Source organism: Patagioenas fasciata, chromosome 1 (assembly GCF_037038585.1).
Source record: "Patagioenas fasciata isolate bPatFas1 chromosome 1, bPatFas1.hap1, whole genome shotgun sequence".
NCBI lineage: Eukaryota > Metazoa > Chordata > Aves > Columbiformes > Columbidae > Patagioenas > Patagioenas fasciata.
In genome coordinates this window covers 91,751,569-91,775,978 of record NC_092520.1, presented here as the reverse complement: position 1 = coordinate 91,775,978, position 24,410 = coordinate 91,751,569, and the positions used below count along the sequence as shown (strand labels likewise).

At 36.1% G+C, this 24,410-nt stretch overlaps 1 protein-coding gene across 23 annotated transcripts in view; it reads left to right on the top strand.

The window, feature by feature from the left end:
* The window catches only part of SYNJ1 (synaptojanin 1), a 63,715-nt gene that overhangs the window by 11,259 nt on the left and 28,046 nt on the right, over window positions 1-24,410 (top strand). For 16 of the 23 annotated variants that reach the window (XM_065862560.2, XM_065862571.2, XM_065862570.2 and 13 more), the window contains exons 3-17: window positions 1,470-1,556; window positions 1,950-2,217; window positions 4,644-4,869; window positions 6,105-6,188; window positions 6,916-6,977; window positions 7,565-7,661; window positions 8,938-9,107; window positions 11,099-11,180; window positions 12,768-12,920; window positions 16,244-16,409; window positions 18,149-18,172; window positions 21,530-21,721; window positions 21,862-21,946; window positions 23,228-23,368; window positions 23,748-23,940. In XM_065862560.2, the coding sequence (XP_065718632.1) occupies window positions 1,470-1,556; window positions 1,950-2,217; window positions 4,644-4,869; window positions 6,105-6,188; window positions 6,916-6,977; window positions 7,565-7,661; window positions 8,938-9,107; window positions 11,099-11,180; window positions 12,768-12,920; window positions 16,244-16,409; window positions 18,149-18,172; window positions 21,530-21,721; window positions 21,862-21,946; window positions 23,228-23,368; window positions 23,748-23,940 (2,030 nt within the window). The remainder of the gene's footprint in view (window positions 1-1,469; window positions 1,557-1,949; window positions 2,218-4,643; window positions 4,870-6,104; window positions 6,189-6,915; window positions 6,978-7,564; window positions 7,662-8,937; window positions 9,108-11,098; window positions 11,181-12,767; window positions 12,921-16,243; window positions 16,410-18,148; window positions 18,173-21,529; window positions 21,722-21,861; window positions 21,947-23,227; window positions 23,369-23,747; window positions 23,941-24,410) is intronic. The other 7 variants (XM_065862572.2, XM_065862561.2, XM_065862575.1 and 4 more) reach the window with 2 other exon arrangements.

The following is a 24,410-nucleotide window of genomic DNA, read 5'->3' as shown; positions in this document are numbered from 1 at the left end:
TGAAACTGAAAAACATGGCATGAACTGCTTTTGGTTGGTACTTGGATGCTTTGTTAAGAAAAATAATAGAGTAGCCACAGTAAGTTTTTTCTATTTCCATTTTTTAAATTTTGTTTTTGTGACCCTTTGCTGTGTTATTAGCCATGGTCTTTTTTGTTGATCTGAATTTGCAAAGCTCATATTACTTAATTTACTTCAGGCATTTACTTATTAAGGCTTAGCAAGCATAACAGGGCTTCTATGCAATGGAAAAAGAGAATAAATCCATAGAAGACAGAAAAACTATTGTTCTGAAATGTCATTAAATGCTGGCAAAAAGTTTGAAACTAAACCTCATCTTTCATTAATAATTTGAAATGTGAAAGAAGAACATAGCAATTCTTTGGTTACCAAAAGCTGAGTTTAGGAGAGTACGGTGACATCATTAAATGCTTGCTGGAAAAATGGTTTGGAAGAACCAGGTTTTGAAGTTTTGAAGTTGTTCTTTCCAGCTTGATGGTGATCTGGTTAAGAAAAACATGATTTGGTGATGCCGACAAAATCACTGTCTGTAAACCATGTGCTTAAACTGTCTGTGAGTCTTAACACTTATTATGGGTAAGGACTTTGCAAATAATCACACTGCTACAACTCTTATCTTTAGCAACCGGATTACAGGAATACCGTGTATCAGTGTGAATAGTCAAAGAAGCTCTTTTAAAAATGCACTTAAAACATTGGATGAGCTTAGATTTCAGGCTGAGGTTAAATATTGTTTCATCTATATTGGAGTTTCTGATCCACTTGAATAGCAGAGCTCATGGACATTTGAACAGAAGGGACAGGCTTGTGCACAGGCAGGACTATGCTAAGCTTCAATTTCTTCTAAAATATTACTTTTTTATGTCTATGAAATTTTTGTTTTCCTAATCTAAGATATGGCTTTTAAATAACATTATATTGTGGACCTCCAAGAGTTTTGATTTGCTTGGAATATATCTAAAATTAGTTAAAATGCACTTGTGATAGTCCTGTTTACTTATCTGAAAATAATACTGCTAAATCATGGTTTTATTCTTGGATAAAAAGGATTTTTTTTTTCCCAGGAAAAAAAAGCATTTAGCACTACTCTAATTTTAACTATTTACAGGAGAGCATTCTCATGGAACTCATTTGCCTGTTTTAGATACTTTTTATATTAGGAGATGATGATGTGAAAAATGCCAGCATTCTCCTTCAGTATCATTTGGAGTTTTTGCAAGTCCTTTTTTGTTGCCTAAAACCACAGTGTGATCATACTTTGTCATAAAATCAAATACTCGTTTTCCATTATAAAATACCATATGCTCATACATTTTGATTTCTTTCCAGAAGCTTCACATCAGCACTACTTTTGTAATCTCTTGGATTTTCAGTTTAGAGTGGACTCATTCTCCCTGCCATAGTGTGTGGTCTTTTATATCTTAAAATCTTATGTTTTCTCTCCACAGCTGCTGCAGAAAAAGACACAATCAAAAATACCTACTCCAAAGTAATGGATGCATATGGGCTTTTGGGTGTATTAAGATTAAACCTTGGTGAGTAAAATATGTTAAATCTTAGTTTTTCAAGAAAATTGTACATCCCCTGTAAAACTACATAGAACAGGATCTTTGCAACAGGAACTGGGTTCTCTTTTTTATTTCTTTTTTTCTTTGTAGACTATCTTGCAAGTTTGGAGCACTCCCAGAAATGAGGGAGTGGACAAAAATAATTTCCGTTTTCACAATCCTTCCTATTTGCACTGTAATTTTTCCTGTTTGCATTTCCTTTTCTTCTGTAGAACCTGAGAATAAGTTCTTGATGGTGATTGTTTTTGTACTTTTTTTCAGGCAAAGTAAGATTAGATTGAGTGCATTTAAGCATATAATTACATCAGCATCACATTCCAGTAAGATTCATTGTTACCTGGGCCTTGTTTTGTTTTCCAGGAGACACATTGTTACATTATCTGGTTCTAGTAACAGGATGCATGTCTGTGGGGAAGATTCAAGACTCTGAAGTGTTTCGAGTTACTTCCACTGAATTCGTATCATTACGAATTGAACCAACAGATGAGGATCGTATTTCAGAAGTGCGCAAAGTTTTGAACTCAGGAAACTTTTATTTTGCATGGTCTGCAACTGGTGTCAGTTTAGATCTTAGTCTCAACGCTCACCGCAGCATGCAGGAGCACACCACTGACAATAGGTTTTTCTGGTGAGTTCATAATGTGTTTTATCAGACATTATATAGAATAATGCCTGCCTGTATAAATTAAGCCATGGCAAGTTTTTATCCTTGTCTTTATGAGCTCTTACATATATGCCTTTGTCCCACGAGTGTTGATGAGAGGGAACAGCATTATTTTAACTCTAAGGGCAAAAATATGGTGCTAATGATATGCTTCCATGGCCACTTGGAGTTTCTTAATCAGAAGACACAGATTTTCACTGCTTATGATATTGTACTTTGACCTGAACAGTTGTTGTGATGTTGTGTTTTGGCTTTGGTGTCAGTTCTTAATCAAGCATGTCAGTTTTTTAAAATGAGTGTGGTAGCGGAACTCTAAAGAAAACTTTAATCTTTTGAACATTCTAGATTCTAAGATAGTGTGATGTTTATATATAATTTCCAAGTGGATTTCCAACATACGAAAGGGCATTACAACTTTTATTGCACAGATAATTGTCATGTTGCTGATTTTGTTGAAACAGAGCATGTATGTTATGCTACAGTGCATACTGCTTGCCTGCTGAACTCACTATCTTTTTACAGAACATTCTTGAATAAAATATAGGTTTTCACACAGAGAATTCCTGGTAAAGGGAATACTACTGTTTCTGACAATAAGCAGCTTAAATAATGCCAGTGATGCATACTGTCACGTAAGAAATTCTCCTCCCATGTTTTCAGCCTTTGTTGAAAAAGATGTATGTGTCCATGAGCCTTGGAAGGGTCCTAAAAACTTGGCAGTATACTCTTAGAACAAGTGAAAAGCTACATCTTCCTCCCTCTCCAATATATACCAGGCCAGCTCTGGCATACGTGCCAGTGCTATTCTACTCTTTGCCACTATTTTGGTCAGATAGAGGAATATGATCAGATTGCTATATAAGACAAAATATCAGTGTTAAGGTGGAAAATAAGCTGTAGTCTCCAGAAATACATTTGTCTTGATGTAGGTTTACAGGAGTTATAGGAACCTAGCTGTTAGTCTCTCTCTGCATCTGGAAGAAGGCCAGGCTCTCTGTTGATAAGTCAGTATTTTGAGGTTTGAGGAATGATGATGCTTGTTGAGCCGATCGAGATCAGCCTGGCTGCTTTTGACCCCTGTCATGAAACTTTTTATGTTATCTGACCTTTTTTTCTCAGTAAAAATCAGTCCTTGCAGGAGGTAGATTGAATGTCCCAGATTCCAAGATCTAAAAATGTAAACACTAAAAGTCAATAACAGAAGGTATTCTGCTCATGCACTTCAGTAAGCTTTCTTGGGCTTTTTCTGTTCAAAGGTTCCAGTCTCATATTGCCCAGGGAAAGAATATTGTTTGCTTTTTCCATCTCCTCTTGTAATGCATCTGTATAATTTTCTGTAAAGTGAATGCATATATGATTCACAGAATTTGAATCTTCACTAATGATTGAACTGAGGTGTTTGATAAGTTGCAGATTTTTTTTAATTGGAATTTTTGAATGAAAAGGCTAAAATTAAAATGAATAGCTTTGACCTTTTTACCAAATATGTTATTTACAATTAATGTAGAGTTTTCTGGGCAGTGGCAAAACCAACCATCTTACTAGAGTTTACTTGTCTTTACTATGCAGAAAACTGTACTTCCTTTTTATACACGTGAATGTTTCCAAAGAAAATCAAAAGCCAGGCCCCACTAGAGTGACTTAAAACAAAAAACTCACAAAACCCAAACTCTAGTCTTATTTAGTTACTGCCCTGTTGATTGGTACTGCGTAATGCACAAGTATATCCAAATTGTGGATCTTTCTTTCATTTGAGCAGTAGTTGGTATTAGAGAACGGTATATGCAGTATATAGTGTTCCAACACTCAACCTTGAAATCATTATTTACAGAAATTTGAAAATCAGCTTGCTACGAATGTATTCCTAGAAGCTTGTCTGGGCAAGTGATGCATTATGGTGATGTATAGTAGAAATAATCAGAGTATTTTGACAAGATTTTTTATTCTAGCTTTATTTTATGGTGGTGTGAAATTGAATGGTGCTTTACTCATCACAAAAAATAACCCCAAAACTGGAATTCTGGTTTGCTTTTCCCAGAGTGTGTAATGTGTGGCCTCTCAAAGCAAGGCTGAGTAGAGAAACATGAACAAACTTGGAGTGTTGTTTTTTTGCTCGGATGAAGAGCAGAGGCTGTAAGGGAGATTTTTTAAGGCGTTAAAATACATGGCTTCACCCCATATTCTCATTGTGCAAATGTTTAAGCTGTTCTCTTGTAAACTTTGCTGTTTTGAGTATGTTTAAATCAGAGTTACACCATAAAACTGTAACATATTTTCCTTTGCTTATTTGTAGTAGTGGACATAAAATGTAAGAAGTCAGTAGCTGACTTAACAATTTGAGCTGTATTTTATTTTCTTCCAGTTAATCTATTATTTTCTTTTCCTAATAGGAACCAGTCACTGCATTTACATCTGAAGCACTATGGTGTGAACTGTGATGACTGGCTGTTACGTCTCATGTGTGGAGGAGTGGAGATAAGGACAATTTATGCGGCTCACAAGCAGGCAAAGGCTTGTCTCATTTCACGACTAAGCTGTGAGCGGGCTGGCACCAGATTTAATGTTCGGGGAACAAATGATGACGGTCATGTTGCTAATTTTGTTGAAACAGAGCAGGTATGTTACGCTACAGTGCACATTGCTTGGCTGATGAACTCAAGATAAGCGTGTGTGCGGTTAGACTTTTGCCCTAAATCAGCAGATCACAAGTCAAGTCTGTAACCAACAGATATTGAAATAATTCCTTTGCTGCTAAATAAGGAATCTAAGTAGGTTACATAATTTGATGATCTTGGTTTTTCGTGTAGCTTAGGGTAAGGGCATGCGTGAGTTTCAATAGCTTAAGACACTGTTATCCATCAGCTGAACTGGTGTAGATGACTGTACTTCTTTTCAGCCTCCTGAGCTGTAGATGAGCGTGTACTTCTTTTGCCCTGAGCTGACTGTAAAGTAAAAGACTTTAGAAACAAGCAAAAGAGATTTTTGGCAAATACATGTTACCTTGTGGTTCAGGAAAGATAAAAGCATTCCTATGGTTACTTGACATGGCTCTACTGAAAGGTAATTTTTAAAGCCACTGTAATTCCACTGCATTTGATTGCATATCCTTGCCCTTATTATACAGAAATGTAAGAAACTAGTAAATCTTTCTTTGCTGGCTTTTCTTTTCTCGCTTCTTACAATAGCATAGTTACCAAGATGTTGTTCCTGCAATTGTATTCATGTGAGCTGGTATCTTTGGTTGACTCACTGACTCTGCACAGCCTAGCTGACTTCAGTAGGATTTTATCCAGGAAGGGCTCTGCTTGTACACATCTGATTTCAGGAGTTTAGTCAGAACACTGTTGTTAGAGTTTCTCTGTCCAAGTTTCCTGGCAGGTTAATGTCACTCAATGATTGTGGCATATCATTCCAATTAAAGTTTCCTTTACTGTATACTTATTAGACCATTGTATTCTGGATTCTGATGCACAAAATCTATGCAGGTGTTCTGAGTAGGCTGCATTGTTGTTATCTGTGCATTGGTTTACATTGCAATCTACAGGAAGGTCTTATCAAGCTTTTTAAAACAAGTTACTCTTAGCACAACTGTTGTTCAGGCCCAAATAATAAATGCTTGCTGTGTTTTCTTAGGTAATCTGAATCATGATTCTACAAGGAAGCATGAGAGTGCCAGAACTTCTCTTGGGAATTGTTCAGAGGACATAGAGAGAAAAGTCTAGGGAACACAATATTTTAGCTTGTAGTGTGGAATATGTAATATGTAAATTATTTACGTTTAACTAAGGTTAAGAAACCTGAAACCTTACACCCTTTAATGCCTATTAATACTATGCTTTTATTCTTAACAGGTGATATATTTAGATGACTCTGTGTCATCTTTTATACAGATTCGAGGATCTGTTCCATTATTTTGGGAACAGCCAGGCCTGCAGGTAAGCAGGAGATAGATTTAATTATACAGAGTAGTATTTAGGCTCTTCTGTACTGTTACCTGTCAGGATGAGGTTATCCTTTGGGAGCAAGTTGGTGCTATTGTTAATTCATCAAACCTGCCACTTTTGAGTATCTGAATGCTGTTTTGCACAAGATTTAATGTCCATTGCTTTTTAGGTCTTTTCTCTTTGAAGTTCCGAATTTTTATCCTTTACTTTAAATTGCTATTTTAAAATAGTAATCTAAGGGAACCCAAAAAGACTGGTTTATTCTGAATTGTTCTTGAGGATAAGTCTTTTCAATAAGTCAATATGGATCAAGAGTTGCTATAATATAATTGCGTCCTAGTTTACTTGAAACAGGGATTGTATCAGTGACTACTATTGTGATACAATTTTTACAGGCAAGATTAAAAAATGTTCATGCCTCACAGTGACTCTAGGTTCCTTAAACTAGACATATAAGCATTTTGCAATAGAACTATTGAAACATTTACATGCCTTTTTACTGAAGAAGTATTAGATGATATGACTAAGGAAAAAGAAAAGGACATTAAGAAAAGCCTGTAAAAAGAATGCACACCGTAGCATGCAGAATACATTTTGGAAATTTAATTTGGAAAATGAAATGAATTTGTAGGCCACATTTAGGATCATAAGAGGTCGTTGAAAAAGGATTAATCAAATGTGTAAAGACCAATAACTTAATGTAATCTTCATGTCATAGGTGGGATCCCATCGTGTCAGAATGTCAAGGGGTTTTGAGGCGAATGCACCAGCTTTTGACAGGTGAAAGACTGTCTTAAAATTTTGTTTATGCACTACAAACCTCTGATAAATGATGCATCAGGGGGATGGGATATGTTATTCCAAATGGGAGGTTTTCACATGTTATACAAATGTGTGATTCAGAAAGCAGCTAACTGCCTGGGCAGCTTTTTCAAACTTCTACAGTATTGCTCAGACCTTTGAAAGCTTTGTTAGAAAGTTAGAAGAAATTTTAAAATACTTTGTTAAATTTCAAACAAAAATTATGACATGTTTAAATTGAATAGCCTATATTTGTCAGCTGCTGTATATAAGTAAAATTTATGTTTTGGTTTTATTCCTGCCATGGCACTTCAGCTTCCCAGCCTTATGGTTTTAACTACACCTATGTTGTTAAATTGGTGCTATTATCCTAATTAAATAGCAGACAATGGTTGTATGCCGTTATTGAGTTACATTGATTTGTTTGGACACGGCATAATAAAAGGCTTGCAGCAGTTCTTAGAGTACCTGATACATTTCTGCAGTGTCTCAGTCAGTGCTGCAGGTGTTTGTGTTAATTTTTTGCATGCCAGAAGATGAGTGTGGAATTTTTCTTTTGTTAACAGGCATTTTCAAACTCTTAAAAATCTATATGGCAAGCAAATTATTGTAAATTTACTTGGAGCAAAAGAAGGGGAGCACATGCTCAGCAAAGCTTTTCAGGTGAGTATGACAATTCTTTTACGGTACATGTCCTTGGAATTTGCCTGTTTGTGATGAATCTTGTATATAGGCTTCAAAAGCTGCAGCAGGTCTGCTATGCTCTGGAGGAACTACCGTTTACAGTTAAAATTTTATCTTATCATAAAAGCACTGCTTAAGATACATAAAGTGAAGTGAATTTTTAAAAGCTCTATATGCAATTAGTGTTTCGTTATGCTTAGATTGGTTTACTCTACTGAAAAATTACAACAGCAACATAGACAGTGTTGAGGGATTTTCAGTTATTTTCGTATTTCTTCCTTATTAGTGGCTGATTTATAAAACAAAATTTTTTTGTGAATAAATGATACATTGTCGTATTTAATACTGTAATGTTTCTTTTTAGTAATATTTTCCTTGGATTTCCTGATATATTCCTCAATATTTTAAAAAAATCATAAATTACATGATCAGTTTAAACATAAAAGCTGCTTCATGGTTAAATAGAAATACTTGTTCAGAAGATGTTAACTATAGGTGGCCATTTTCCTGAATTCGCACTGGTTAGGTTAAAAATAACTGTCGCATTGTAGTCCAGAAATACTGACAAATTGAGAAGTTCTGTCTGAAGCCAGAGAACATGTCAAGAGCCATCTGCTGTTTCCCTTTTTCCTTTGTATGATAATGGTTGAATATTTTGGGCCATTCCTCAGCATCTCTTTGTATCCAGCTGTCCTGGGAGGAGACATTAGTGCTCCCAGGTCCGTATCAATGCCCAATGCAGATCACAGCTTTGCCAACAAAAACTGGGTGAGCTCTTCAAGATTTTTCAGGGACTAGTAGGGAAAGTTTTGCTCAAGCCACCCTTCACAGCAACCTAAACCATTTGTCTGGTGTTTTCGGTAGTAGTTTATGGAGTGTTGCTGGCAGATATGTCTAAAATGGTGACTGTTAATGAAAAGGGTTTCCACTGAAACAGCTTTTTGCGAACTGAAGCATTTGTAACAGTAGAAGAGGCTTTAAACTGTCTTAATGACCCCTAGTATAATAAGAGAAAAACTGACTTTGATTGTGACAAGAAAAAGAAAAAAACAGGTGAAATGTTAGTCAGTTCTGAGTGATTCGTTGAACAACAATGGTAAAAATGATTTCATGTTACCTAAGAGAATGCATGTAATAAGTAAGATGGCCAGTTAAACAGCTTTAAAAATGTTTGTAGCCTCTTATTTAGCTTGTACGACTATGTGTTCAGATGTCGGAATATTTATACTTTTTTCTTCTCTTTTTACAATGTCAGAGCCATTTGAAAGCATCTGAACATTCAGCTGATATCAAAATGGTGAACTTTGACTATCATCAGATGGTTAAAGGTGGAAAGGCAGAAAAACTACACAGTGTGCTTAAACCTCAAGTCCAGAAATTCTTAGAATGTGGATTTTTTTATTTTGATGGAAAGGAAGTTAAAAGGTTTGTGTGTATAACTTCTGTAAATCTCTTCAAATTAAACAATGGTTCTGGGATGCTTTTCACCCATTAGCAAGAAGATAAAAGCAAAAATGTTACTTGTGTTATTGTGTTTTTATTGTATCCAAGATGATACTCAACAACTGAAATAGAAGTCACTTATTTTACTCTATTAAAACTTTGTTTCATTCTGAATATGCTCTAAAAATATTAATGCAGAATATCTCTGAGACATTGATGGGGCAGGAATTATTTTCAGGTCTATGAGCTCACAATTTATGTGAAAATGGGCAAGTGACTTTTTCTTCGGAATACCCACAAGGGATTAAATAATGAATATTTTTCCATCTTCCTGTATAATGTTGTTCGTATTTTCCTCAGCGATGGAGCATACCATTTTCTGTTTGTTCTAAACACTGATGTTCAGTTCTGCCTTTTTCTAAGTCTGTTTGCACCTGGATCCCCCATTTGAGAGATTCAGTTCTCCACAAAGTATGAATGGGACGCATGTTTTCTGCCCTACTCTGCACTTCCCAGTTCTGCTGTACTTGTGCTTCTGCCCATTTCCCCACACCTCTTCCCAGAGCAAAGGCTGTAGTAATTAATCTCAGCAGGCCAAGGGAAGCAGGGCTAGAAAGAGGCAACATTACTGCTCTTCTCCTTTCCACACCCTTCCTCCTTTTAATTAGTACCAGAGCAAACTGCTGAGTGCGATTCCCCATGAGAATGAGAGTTGTTGAGTGAGGAGACCATGCCACGTGCAGTGGGGTTTCATCTTCTGCTCTGGTGGGAGAGCAGAGGATGGTTTCAGTGCTGCTCTGTGCTCTAGCCTGGCTGTGGGATTAAGTCCTCCAAGGGCAAGTTTGAGTAGGTTTGAATAACATTAGATTTAGTGTGAGTGAGCTTAGGTCCCATCTCCACCTCAGAACGTCACCACCCATTCTCCAAAGAGCTTTAAAAGTGGTGTGACACTTAGTGTTGGGAGAATGCCATTTGGTCTTGATGGTGATTCAAATAATATCATCACCTATCAAAAAGACTGAAAACAGAATGAAAACAAAATAGCCTGTGTCTTGTGATAGCTTGAAGAATTGTGTTAACAAAAGACACAGTGCTGATTTTTACAAGTTCATGAACAATGTAAGTTTTGGGGTTTTTTTCTAACACAGATAACAAGGTGCTTTACATTTCAAATCAAACACAGAGATAGTAATGAAAAACAATCTTGAAGAAAGTTCTTCAAAACTTTCTACAGTTTATGGTTACATCTCCAATTAAATGTTATGAAGCCTTACTGATGAATAAGTGTGTGTCCCTGGGAGAGCTTTGTAATCATAGCCCGACAGGAAGAACGTGGATGTTGCCTGATATGGTCCTTCTGAGAGCTTTATAGCACGAGTTTAGTGGGCATCTCCAAAGAAGGGGGAGAAGTTCAGAGTGCCTGAGTGCCTCAAGCATTTGTCAAGCTAAGGGAGATAAGCTTATTTTTCGTTTTTATTTGGGAAAGAAAGAGAAAGTAGTGAGGGGTCAAAATTTGCAGTAGTTTTATCACAAGAATTTGTTGCTTTTACTTCAGTTAAATCAAATAAGTGTCTTAATTTTTTTTTCATTTTTGTTTCAATTAAGAGTTATTATTTCTGTCTGATATTCTTGGGAAGTGTGTTAGTTGGATTGTTTGAAAAGAAAACTTAATCCTGTGTAACACTTGAACCGAGCAAGCAAGGAGAATGGAGAAAAACTGAATAAGAAAGATTCATGTTATTTGCAGAAAAGAAATTATTTTTGTATGGTGAACACTGCTGTTATTGGAGATAACCCTCTGTTGCTGATGCATTTATAAACATACTTATGATGACAGTAGCATTGCACTGATAATACCCTGATTTACTGTTCTGCTTCAGATCTTCATGTCCCTGTCTTTGTTGGTGATATGTGTGTTAAATAAGTTATTTCAGTTGTTTTTTTCTCTCTGTCTCTCATTGTCCTTGGCACAGATCTCAAAGCGGCACTGTCAGAACAAACTGCTTGGACTGTCTGGATAGAACAAACAGCGTGCAGGCTTTCTTTGGCTTAGAGGTAGGAAAAACAGTGTCCAGATACACAGCTGCTCTTGATGCTTCTGTAGCAATTAGGTTGTACCATTGCCTTCCCCATGAACGATGAATTGCAATGTTTTGTAGATGGCAGTCAGATTTATAGTGTGACACTTTTCTCATTCTGGGGCAACCAGATCTTAGTAGTTACAGAAGCAGTAGTTGTGTAGTAGTTGTAATTAAACAGTAGTCATGCAGCATTATGAAAAATGTTCATTCTTTTTAGGTATCAGTTTCTTATGTCTCTTAAGGTTCAGGCTTGCATTTCCAGAAGAGGAAGTAGTTTTGTAGTCCTTCGCAAAAACACTTGTATTCACAGTAGCTCTATTAAATGAAGTTCTTCAGCATATAGAATTACTGTTCTTAGCATCTACCAGGGCTGTGTCTTCATATTTTCACAGTGATGTGAATTCTTCGTGGGATGATATATCATGCTTGAGGCTTCGGCCACACTCAAATTGAGCAGCTGGGAATTAACTGTGGGATTTAGTTCTCCTGCAGGGTTGTGCTTCAGCATATTGACTTGCTGTTGAAACAAAGGTTCTGGCCTGTGGGCTTATAAAATAGAGCTTGAACACATGAACCTGACAGAAATTGATGGAGTAAAATAGTACTGATCGGGTTAGAAGAGTAGCTCTGAAAAGCTTTTGATGGCTCCATTCATCTTAATAAACTAAGTTTGACTCCTGCTAATTCCTGTCCAGCCTTCAGAATTTTGCCTTTATGCCATTTTATGTTCATCATTTTAGACTCCTTCTTGCTGTTGGACACCTCAAGGTTTTAAAGATTTTTTTAAAGCTATTGAAAATAGCTTTTTTATTTAGTTTTAATTTTTGGTATTTATTTTCAGTATCGTGTTGATAGCCACAAACACTAGAAACTTGCTTGACTTTTTAAAAATAATCATGATTCCATAAACCAGGATTTCAAAAATGGCACAGTGACCCATTCTACATCCAGGAGCATAATGCTACATTTAAGTAATGTATTTAAATGTAAAACAATACACTTATATTTATTATATGTATACAATCGAAATGCATTTAATGTAGACCATGCACCGTGGAAAATTAATTCAGGTATATTGATTGGAAGGGTAAAGATTGCTGCGTGTTATGCATGAAAAGAGTGAATGACAGAAGCCATTGCTGTTTCACTGATCACAGAGCTCGGTTGCTGCTGCATTTTTATAATAGAGGTCAGTGTGTTTGGTATTACGCTTTTTTTGGGAAGAACATGAATTGCTCTAATTCACAATTATGTAAGTAGAAAGACCAAAAATAGCTTACCTTGTAACTAGTGATTTTTTAGATGAAAATATTTACAAATCAAGTGCATAATTATTTTCCTAGATTACTACCTATTTTTAGAAGAAAATGAAATGCTGTTGCTAAAGTTACGTGTATGATGCAGCTTTTCAACATGACATGCTGTCAGTTTGTTCAGAATGATACATATAAACCGAAGATTTTTTTTGGGGGGGTGCATATATACTGAATAAATGTGTTATACCTTTAATAAATAGATTTAAAGATTTTTCTTTTGCAAATGTTGTCCTCAACTGTTGCAGATGCTAACAAAACAACTGGAGGTACTGGGATTAGCTGAGAAGCCTCAGTTGGTTACTCGCTTTCAGGAAGTTTTCCGATCCATGTGGTCTGTGAATGGTGATTCTGTCAGTAAAATTTATGCTGGAACTGGAGCCCTTGAAGGAAAAGCTAAGGTAAAGTACCTTTAATGAAAAACTTTAACAGTGTTCAGTGTGGGGTTTAAAACATTTTCTTATTAATATAAGAACTATGTGCTTTTGTTGTAATCCTAAAAAACAAACAAAAAAATTAACATTAAAAGATTGCTTATGTTGATAACCAGATCTTGTTTCAGTACATCCTTTCTCAGCCATACCTGTGCTTCCCAGACAATACCATTCTGTAGGAAACAATGAGGCTCAAAACTTTTATTTCTTTAGACCATAGCTAAGAAAAAATGTATATTCAAATCAACTTTAGTTTCTTTGAATATTCTCATTTTTCTGTCTGTGACTCTGCCTCCTATGGTTTCAGTTTCATTCAGTATATCTCCTTTCCTTTAAAATGTGTTTCACTGGATGTTGTTGTTTATGCTTTTAGTGTTTATAAACAGTGTTAAAAATTAACAGCTTGCAGCTGAGTGTTTTTTATTTGCATGTTCCTCCAGCTATTTCTTTTGAGTCTTGCAACTACTGAAAAAAACCCAAATTCTGTTTCTGTCTTGCTTTCTAATGTACTACATGGCAGTGTAATGCTCTGTTTCTCTTCAACTTGTTTTGTCTTTGTTGATGCCTGAGTTGTTCATCTTTGCTAATGCTATCTTTTATTTTTCTTCTAACAATGTTGCTTTTTTTTTTGTTTCCATAATCCTCTCTCTTATTAGGTGATACCTGTCAAGACAAACAAATGTTGAACCATAGCAATTTTTGCCCTTTGTTCCTTCAGGAATTTCTTCTCACACCATTCTTTTATTGAAGAATGCGCTGCTCCATATTGCATGTTATATACTATATGTTCATAGTTAGCTGTTTTGTTTCTCCATCAGTCATTCATTCATACCATATTAGGGTCCTTCTATGCACATGTACAAGGCATCACAGTAAGCTACATAAAAAGAAAATAAATAAAATAGACTTGTTTATTCTGCCCTTAATTGGTGCATACAAGACTTTTTCATTTGGGAATTGCTTGCATTTTAGTAAAAAGTGGAATTTGTTTAAAGACATTTAGTTTTATTTTCTTACAAAAATGTCACCCAGACCATCAGGAAAACTACAGTAAGTATTTTAAGGGATGTCTCCCTTTCTCCTGACTTTCTCATTCAACCTTACTTGTTTCTTTTCCTGAATTAATAGTTTTTTGCCATTCGTGTGGCTACTTAAATTTTTTACTTTAAAAAATGTGTTTATTGTATCTACACTTTGATATTTAATATTTAAAACACAAGAGCACATTTACTCTACTGTCTGTGTAAGAACACAGGATACCTGCCCTGGTACAGCTGTTAATGAGTACTGCATCTCATAAATCAAACACGGCATCCCTCAGAAGTCCATCTGCTTGAAGAGGATCTTTAATACTTGCAAAGCCATGCAATACTTGCTATTGTTTGAATGAAACCTGACCAGGTCACTACTCAACATTTTCTTGAGTGCTCTAATAATATATTTTAAAATGTAGTTTTAAAGTTGTTAGTTGTATTCTCATTTCTAAAATGAAAAGTTCAATGGTTGAAATTCTTCCATTTCTTGCCTGTCAGTTTGCTTCTTCAAAGTCCAAGAGTACTTAGAAGTAAAAATATGGAAATTTAGGATCGGAGAAAAAATATTTTAACCTTAAATGTGTTAATATACATTTCTGTACTGAAAGCCAGTCCTTTTTAAAGTATTATGATACTCATTAAATCTAACTCCTTACCTACTCTTTCTTTTGCTTTCTCTGGGTTCCTTTCAATTATTTGCCTGATATGTGAATGGTGAGTGTATTTTTTGGATCATGTCATAAGTCATACATTGTCTGATGGAAAGGGAGTAGCATCCTATTAAAATCCTGTTGCAATAGTACGCTTATCAACACCTCATCCACATTGTCTTCTGAAAATCATGGTGCCAGTTTACTACTACTTATCCTTGACAAAAAAGTAGTTTCTTTCTTGTTGTCTAGTACAATTCATAGAACTAAATTATGGGTTAGTTTTGTAGTTTTCTTAAGCTTTTGTCTTTTTGTCTTTTTTTCTCCTGCATTTGGGAGACCTTCAAGAACAATGCAAGCAGTGAACTTGGGGTATTTTTAATAATAATGTAATACCATGCAGCATCCCTGATGGATTACGATCTGTATTTCTTATACATGCAATGGCATGTGTTTACATAGAATCACAGAATCATTTCAGTTGGAAGAGACCCCCAGGATCATAGAGTCCAACCATAACCTAACCTAACTCAGCACTAAACCCTGTCCCTAAGAACCTCCTCTAAATGCCTTTTAAACACCTCCAGGGATGGCGACTCCACCACTCCCCTGGGCAGCCTGTTCCAGTGCCTGACAACCCTTTCCATGAAGGATTTTTTTCTTAATATCCAATCTGAACCTCCCCTGGTGTAACTTGAGGCCATTTACAGACACCCCACAGGCAAAATACACTTACTTGCATAAGACACAATAAACCATGTAATCAAGAAAATGTGTTTGTGCCTGTCATTGTCAGTGCTGTGTACACAAATTAACACTGCTGGTTTTTGAATCAAGTTTGAGACCGTATGGCGTGTTGATTACATTATCCCCTAGGTGTCTGACCCCCAGGGAATATCTGTAGTAGGAGTACATCTCTTGGAGATTCTCATTTAGGTCAGGTGGTTGGACACTGTTCTTTCGGAGCACTGTTCAGTCGTGCCACTTGTGTGCGGTGTGTGCAACAACAGTGTCTTCATATGTATGTAGCTATAGATTAGTGTATGTGTTCCTTCTGGGATACTGCATGAGACTTGCATGTTATTTTAAAAAGTTAGGGGGTTAAGTTGAAGCTATCTCTTTTTTTAACATGGATATTTCAGGATGTGAATTCTGAACTAATGTGCTTGTATGTGCATATACATACATGTTCGTGTATCATGACATTTGGACTCAAGTGCTTGCTCATCTCTCACTATTTGGGGAAAAGCCCAAAATTCTATATTGTGGTCTAAGCATGGCATCATATCAATTCAATTTTTGAAGACCAAAGGTTTAGGAAAGAAGAAAATATACCCCTCCCTGTAGTATTCTGTGTAATTTAAATAATTTAAACTGGAATAATCTGGTTGTTAGATATACCTTGAAGGTACTACTGTGTTGTTTAGCATTTGCGGGGGCAGAAGCACGCATAGTACAGTCGTCTCAGAAGACTTTATTTAACACTTAAAGAAGGAAATTTACTTGATTTTAAAATCATAGTTTACAAGTATGTTACTGAATATTGCCAATGTTATTGTGAGCAGTGTCCAACATAAAATATTTTATACGTGTTCCTCCCTAACAGGCTGGAAAGCTGAAGGATGGTGCTCGTTCTGTGACCAGAACGATTCAAAATAACTTTTTTGATAGCTCCAAGCAGGAGGCCATTGATGTTTTGTTATTGGGAAATACCCTAAATAGTGATTTAGCAGATAAAGCACGGGCTCTCTTAACCACCAGCAGTTTACGCGGTATGTGTCTTTCAGGATTTTAATCTGTCTGATAACTATTTGGTTTAAGAAAGCTGTATGGAGTCTGTTTTCAAAGCAATATTGGAAAGTATAAATGCTGTTTTGTGTTCTGTTGGCTTATTAAAAGATGAAAGTTACTTCTGCTTTACTAATATTACTAAACTAACATGCTGCAGTAGTTTCTTTACTGTTTTTATTTTGTTGGTGTCTGGTGGTATAATAGTAAATATTTGTGGAGCATATTTTTCAGAACTTTACTGAAGATGAATGTTAGATATGTTCCATTCAGTTCTTCAAACACATTTATAACAAGTGTTAATCATGACAATTACGTGCTCAATTTGGGAAAAAAAAATCCTGATTTATTAAGCTATTAGGGGTTTTTATTGTTTGCTATCTGTCTCCTTAATTTGATCTGTCATGTCATTGAAGAAATTCTTGCCATGGTGTTAAACCAGATAGGAAGCATTTTTTCTCTTATCAAGCTTAAAAATGCTGGTATTTATCTTCACTTTGGATTCTAAGGTACTGAGGAACAAAAGGGGTTTTGGTAATAGAAGAAAATTTAAGATAACAGGAGCTATCAGAAAATTCCTGATGAATGATTTTCCATCACAAAAATGTTTTTTGTGAGAAGACGTCTTTCCCAGGAACTTGCGCACCACAAAGCTTGTCAGGCTCTGAGTGAAATTCTACATCACAATCAGAGAGATTTCACTAAGAAACTCTGCTTAAGCAGAGTAGCCGTGTGGGACTTGGCTGGTTTGGTTGCAGGAAGGTGGGTCACCTAAGCAGAGGAAGGAGCTCAACCACAGCATCCTGCCTCCCCAGACAGAGGTGTGGGCTACATGGTTCCCAGGACTACAGCCGTGTCCCATCCTTCCAGAGGTCCAATGGGCAGGAAATATTAAGTGGGCCAGATGTAGGACTGTGTTTAGAGTACTCTCCTGGGATATAAAAACTAGAGAAGCTAATTTTGGGGCAAAGAAAGAACTTAAATTTGAGTCTTCTTTCCAAGATCCCAGGTAAGGATGTCCTAAATGGTAGGTTATTACTGTTTTTAGGGATTAACAAAATTCTTACTTTTTCCTATTATTTTTTTCCCCACCTTTCTCATGGACACTTCTCAACCTAGAATGAGAAAAGAATGTCAAAGCTTCAGTGCAAATCTGTGGCACACAAGAAAAAAAATTATTGCCCAGTCATAGTCATCTTATGGGTGTTTATAAATTTCCTGTGTGGAACCTGAAAGACTATTTTCCTCTCATTTCTTTACCAAGAGGTTTCATGTTATTCTAACTTTTTCTGCATCTGAAACCTGCTAAATCAACCTCAACTCAAAATTAGTTGCAAGTCATTTTTGTTTCTTCTCACTTTCCCTATGACTACAAGCTATCCTTTCAATATTTGTAGCTCCTGTCAGCTGAGGAACATTAATCCCTCTTCACTGAACATACCATCTTGGCTATGTCTGCTAGGCAGTGAATTAACTGGGGAGATACTTATACTTCATCATATATAAATCCATTATTAATAAAGCAAGAAAAGTGATTTTTTTAATACTGTTGTGGAACTTTTTAGATTTTGCAGCATGAAAGATGTACTTTAACTGATGCAAACACTCATGTGTAATAAACTGTAGATTACCGCATGTTCTTTCACATGTTACTGGAAAAATTTTAAAAGCAATTACTTGTTTGACTGATTTTTTTCTTGTTTCCTTCTTACTGCATCCGTAGTTTCAGAGCAATCATTACAATCAGGTATAGTATAGTAAATTAAGCTGTAAATATCTGAGCAGCTGTTGTTCTTCTCTGGCTTTTTTCTTGTGCCTGTTTGCATAATAGTTGGTTGTGGGCCCACATTTTCCTAGTAGTGTTTGGATCTGGCGTTCCTGTGCCCCAAAATCCCTGAATCCTAGAAAAGCTCTTTAATACAAGAAATGTGAAAATATAAAGGGTGAAAAATGTTGCAGTTGTGCTTGAGTGTGAGTTATGAAAAGAGGCAATCAATTCTGTGGGTTTTATTTTTGCAAAAACTGTATTCTAGCTGTAGAGGAATTTGCTTTTTTATTTGGTTTGGGAGCTTCTTTTGTTTTATCTAAATGTTTTGTTTTGGGATAAGAGGTAAAATGCTTCAGTACGATTTGTAACTTCATCTTATTTGCCATTAGAAGGCTCTACCTGCTTGTGTTCTTGCATGAGACAGACTGATTTTCTAGTATCTCCCAGCAAAGATTAACACTGTACTGGAATGAACTGAAATAACGTGCTCACACTTGTGTTCTGTGGAGCAAAAGTACAGTCAAAACACTGAGATACGGTTACCTCTGCATGTGACACAAAATGAAAGTATTAGAGCATCTTTTTAGGTGAAACTCTTGGGAACTTTATAGTTAACCCCATATCTTCTGTTTTGAGACATTGCAGTACTATCTTGACCCTTTTTTTTTCCCCTTGGAAAATCACTTCTTTGCTAACAGTGTTTTACTGTATCTGCTTAACTTACGGAGTACTTAAACAATGAAAGCTGAGTCGCAGGTAATAGACACCTGAAATTAACTGATTCACTGGCATTTTGTCCTTGTTAAAAACCGTTTATTGGAATAAACAGTCACATTGTCACTCAGGGTGTTACTATCTATACTATATCAGCTGAACTTATAACTTATGAAGAGTCATACATGCCAGCTATTTTTTAAGTTTTTGATGTAATATTTCACTGTGGGTTTTATGTGGATCCAAATTGCATATGTTGAAACATATCTACAGTAATCTAGATGTTGTAGTCAAATAGTTCAGTCAAGTTGCACAGTATAAAATTAGTATTTCCTTCATAGAACTGATTTCCAAATGTCTGCCTACATAGTATGAACAGAAGTGACAGTATTTTTTCTGCAAAATAACCGAAAATGTAATTGATTGGATTTTTAACATTGTGGAGTGAGACACAGTTTTGTTGAAAAGCTAAATAGCCTGAAATATGTAAGAAAATTACGTATGTGGGAGGCTCAGGAGCTCTGAAAAACAATTGGCTCACTCCCCATTTTGGAAAACTGATGGAACTTAATCTTTTTAAAAAAACACATTTATTCTAATTTAGAAAAGAGTCATTCTACAATTTAGAAAGTTTACTAGTTTAAAGGTATGAATTTCATGTTTGTAATAAATGTGTTGTCAGTTCACTTCTAACATTAAGTTCTGTCCTGTTAAGATTTTTCATATTAGGGGTTCATGACAACGTCAGGAGTTAAATAATTCAATTTTACAGCTTTTCTTGAAAGCTGCTTGTTAGCAAATATGAATTATTTTGAGTAACTCTTTAAAATTAAGCTCCAAACAGCTAAATTTCCAAAAGAAAAAGAGGGAACTGCAGTGGAGATAATAGAAGTCCAAACTCTGCTTTTAAACTTGCTCAGAGTACTAGGAAGGCTCATTTGAGTGCATCTTCAAAGCTGGCTATCCTGCTATTTTGGGTTCCCTGGGTTCAGCTCACCCTTTGGATGATTTCAGTACCTGGATGTATCCTGGCTACAGTATTTCTTGGGTTGGTTTCTCTTCAGTGGTCAGGTGCTTGGGAAGCTTCTGTCCTTGACCCTCGGGGGCTTTGCTGTCATTTGTTGGACTTCTTGGCCTGTCACCCTGTGTGTGGAGACATTCAGAAGTAGACTCAGTACTGGGCTCTCACCTTAAGGTGTGAAGTATTCTGGTAGCTCTTTACTGTTTTCTTGCCTTCATTTACCTGGATAATGACAAAGAAAGCGCGATCCCAAGCACGATCTGCTTGTAGTACCCCAAGGAGACACCAGTCAGTTTGATGTCTTTTAGATGCAATTAGCCCATATATAGATACACAATTTCTTCATCAGTGAAAGAATTCACAAACAACAAATACAATATATTTTTTTTTCTTCTGTTGTTTCCAGTTTGTTTCAAAACCATGAGGGCTAGGCAATCCCTGATTTTTGTTTCAATTGGGTAGCCAAGATCCTGTAGCAAATTGAAAGGTGGTGAACTTAAAAAGAATAACTAAAAAAGACAACAACAGGTCACTAGTCATCCTATTTTGGTGAATGAAAATATTGTGCACATTAGCTGACCATTTTGTAAGACAGCACACAGTGGAGGGAAGAATTCCATCTACTGTTGTTTATCAGATTCTCACAGAGTCTCATAACCATGAGAGTATTGAAAACGGGTAAATTAATACCTCTTAGGTAAAGTACAGTGCTAACAGTCCTGTTTATACCTGATGCAAAATTATATTCCACTGAGATTAAAGGAAAAAAGGAGCATAATTTTAAAAATATTTGTATCTGTATATCTGTATATTACGCAACTGTTTTATGGAGGGACTTCTAAAATCTCTGTAACTCTAGTGTCTGACCTTTGAATAATGTTTGTTACTTTCTCACAATGCCTTTACAGATGGGCCATTACTCTCCCATCTGGCAGATTAGAAACAAGGCACAGAGAAGGGCTGGTGTGACAGAGAAATGAATTTAATTGTTTCGAATCCTAGCCTACTTTCCTCACTAAAGTAGAATTTTAGGAATTCAACTGACCTAAAAAGTAATTCAGATTTGTGGCTTAAATAGGCATACTCTAATATGATGAAATAATGTACCTATCTGTTTGGGTAAATGTAGTATATCAGTCTTTTTTACACTGCTAGAAATTAACATATCTATAAGTTGTTTTTGTAATGTCCAATGAGATTGAATTTCATAAATTTAGTCTGTGAAAATGAGGTAGATACCTGCGTTGCTATATATGAAAAACAATGATGTGCATAGAGAATTGCAGATAGGCTGAAAGAATGGCAGATATTTAGAAAACATAGATATTACATTTCTTTTCTATATTTATTTATATGTATATATATTACTTTGAACAAATTACTACTGTCTTTTATTAAGTCAGTATCCTATCAAGACAAGTAATATGTCTGCAAATATACTTTCCCTCGTGAAAAGCTGCATTCATCTTGCTTTCACAGTGTAACTTCCTATATGTCTGTGCATGGATTTGTTGCCACTTTTTAAAGGGAAAGATCTCATTGCCAAGTTTTCTGAAGGAAAATTCTATATAGAAATGATGTCTTTTAAAATGTTTTTGCAGCATCTGTAAAAGTGCTAAAGAGTATGTGTGAAAACTTTTATAAGTATGCAAAACCGAAAAAAATTAGAGTCTGCGTTGGGACATGGAATGTCAACGGGGGGAAGCAGTTTCGAAGTATTGCTTTTAGAAATCAGACCCTCACTGACTGGCTTCTAGATGCACCAAAGTTAGCCGGTGTCCATGAATTCCAAGGTAGGATTTGTATTCTGTCAATTTTTTCTTGAAAACTCTGATTTTCATAATTAGCTCGTAAACATTAAAATAGATATATGAGGTCTTAGTTCTAAAGTTAATTATAAATGACAAACAGCTTTTTTAATATTTAAATGCAGATCGCAAAAGCAAGCCTGTAGACATATTTGCTATTGGATTTGAAGAAATGGTGGAGTTAAATGCAGGAAACATTGTGAATGCCAGGTAGGTGATACAATCTATACAGTACTACTTCAGCTGATAATCACATCTTTTGAGTAAAACATTATTTACATTTTTTTCTCCTGTTTTGTAATGCTTGGGATTGATCTGGACTAACTTTTGACTGTATTCCGTTCTCTCAGATGGTTTCTGTGCCAGGACTGCAGACTTCATCTCAGCTTTCCTAGCAATACTGTGATCACTTAAGATCATGTATAATGTAATGTAAAGAATCCAAACAGGCATCACTTGACCATATTTTGGATTACACCTTCAGCAGACCCTCCACTTTTTCCTTCATTTAACACTTTGAAGGAATTTACCTTTGATGCTTATAGCGTTCTGTAGTCTCCCTGCCTTCCTACTGCTGGGAACACCAAGTCCTGTGAAATTCCTTCCAAAAGCGTGTATTGTTGCTATTCCTTTATATAGTGTCTTGCATCAGATTTTGGTCTGTTTAAAGCAAGGCTTCCTTCCATGCTGTCAGTTTGCACTGTCATTCCATATATTATACATACATATTATCATGGAGTTTGGATTTTTCACCCCTAGCAGAGTGGGTTATGAAAATATATCTTTACCAGTGCTGGGTGATACCAGTGATGAAGCCTTTATGTGTAGTCTTAGCATTGTGTTCACTTTGTCCATTGTTTAGTCTGCCTGTTTTGTGTGTTTTCTGGTGTTCAGCAAGCTTTACCTCATTGAGAAAAAGCATCTAAAGCCTGTAACACTGTTAACCTTTGCACAGGCTTCTGTCTTGAGGACAAAGTGGCAATTTGTCATTCCCTGATTTCATACTATATCTAGTTAATACCATTTCCAGGTCTGATATTTTTCATTTATATGTGCTAGCTCTGAAAACCATGGTCTGTTAGGTCTCCAAGGAGGTTTCTTCTTGGTCAGAGACCATGGACATCTCTGTTTTCCAGTATTGACTGAGCTCTAGGCTTGGAACTAAGTCCCTAGAAAAATTCTTAGGTTTTGCTCCTGTAGTCCAACCTCAGAAATGCAGGAAAGAGAGCTTTGACTCCTAACATTGTCTGTGGTGTTGAGAAAAGTGAGGCAGCATTTTATGAGGCTGAATTTGAAATGATGATGTCATGACAGTCTGTAGCCTGTGTCTCCACTAGGAGGCATTTGAGCACCATTCACAACTTGGCTTTGGCTTACTACCTCAAGGCTTGGTTAAGGTTGTTGTATGAAGTTTATTTAACTGGATGTACAGTTTAGATACCTGCTTGGTTTGATTTATGTTAAAACTGGCATTTTTAATCTCACTGCTAGCACAACCAATCAGAAACTCTGGGCTGCTGAACTGCAGAAGACCATATCGAGAGATTACAAGTATGTGCTGCTGGCTTCTGAGCAGCTGGTGGGCGTCTGCCTTTTTGTGTTCATCAGGCCCCAGCATGCTCCTTTTATCAGGTCAGTGAACACACAGCTGTGCCCAAGTTGGGTCACCTTCCATTTGCTTTGTGTTGCAAGCGAGCGTACAAGTGTACTAAGAAGCATACGGGGCTCTAAAAGAGCTGTTCCATCTTCTGGGGAGCTAGTTGCTTAAATTCTTTTATCTTAGTTTTTAAATGCCACTTCAGTTGCCATGAAAGCTTGAAAAGCTGAAGTGTTATATTGTTACCTGCTCAATAGCTGCTGGCATTTTTTAAAAATAGCCCAGTGGCCTTACTGCTAAAAGGATAATGTGAAAATGTTCTCTTACCAACATAATGTCATACTCAGACATACTTACATCTATTAACTTCTGTGCCATTGTATTTAAAGGTTTAATAGTTGTTAACTCTTTTAGGGATGTTGCTGTTGACACTGTAAAGACCGGCATGGGAGGAGCCACTGGTAATAAAGGTGCAGTAGCAATTCGGATGTTGTTTCATACATCGAGTCTTTGCTTTGTCTGCAGCCATTTTGCTGCAGGGCAATCACAAGTTAAAGAGAGAAATGAAGACTTCGTAGAAATAGCTCGCAAGCTCAGTTTTCCAATGGTAAGCAACAGTGTTAAAATTTCATAAAGAATGAGAAGTTACACCCCTTGCACTGCAGCAGTGTCATCCAAAAGCTCTGTTTATTATTTTCCTCTCGCCAGATTCCTGTAGAAATCAAATTTCCTTGGGCTGGAGATCTCAGAGATAACTAAGTTCCCACAATTTTTAGTAAGATAGAAGGCTGCAGAAAGAATAGACTTTTCCATTACAATGACTGCTAGAGAAGGGTGAAACATGAATTCACTTGCATCAAGGATTTAGCATAGAAAACAGACCTTATAGATTTCTGACTTTCCATGGGAAATACCACTATTTTCAGTACACAAGAAAGATTTTTTCCTAACTAATTTTAACTTACTGCTTACTCATTTTTGACATATTGGATTGAACATTTCTGTACCATATCCTCAGAAAGGATTACCAAACACCAAGTAAATACTTGATAATTTTATCACTGCAACAAAACGCTT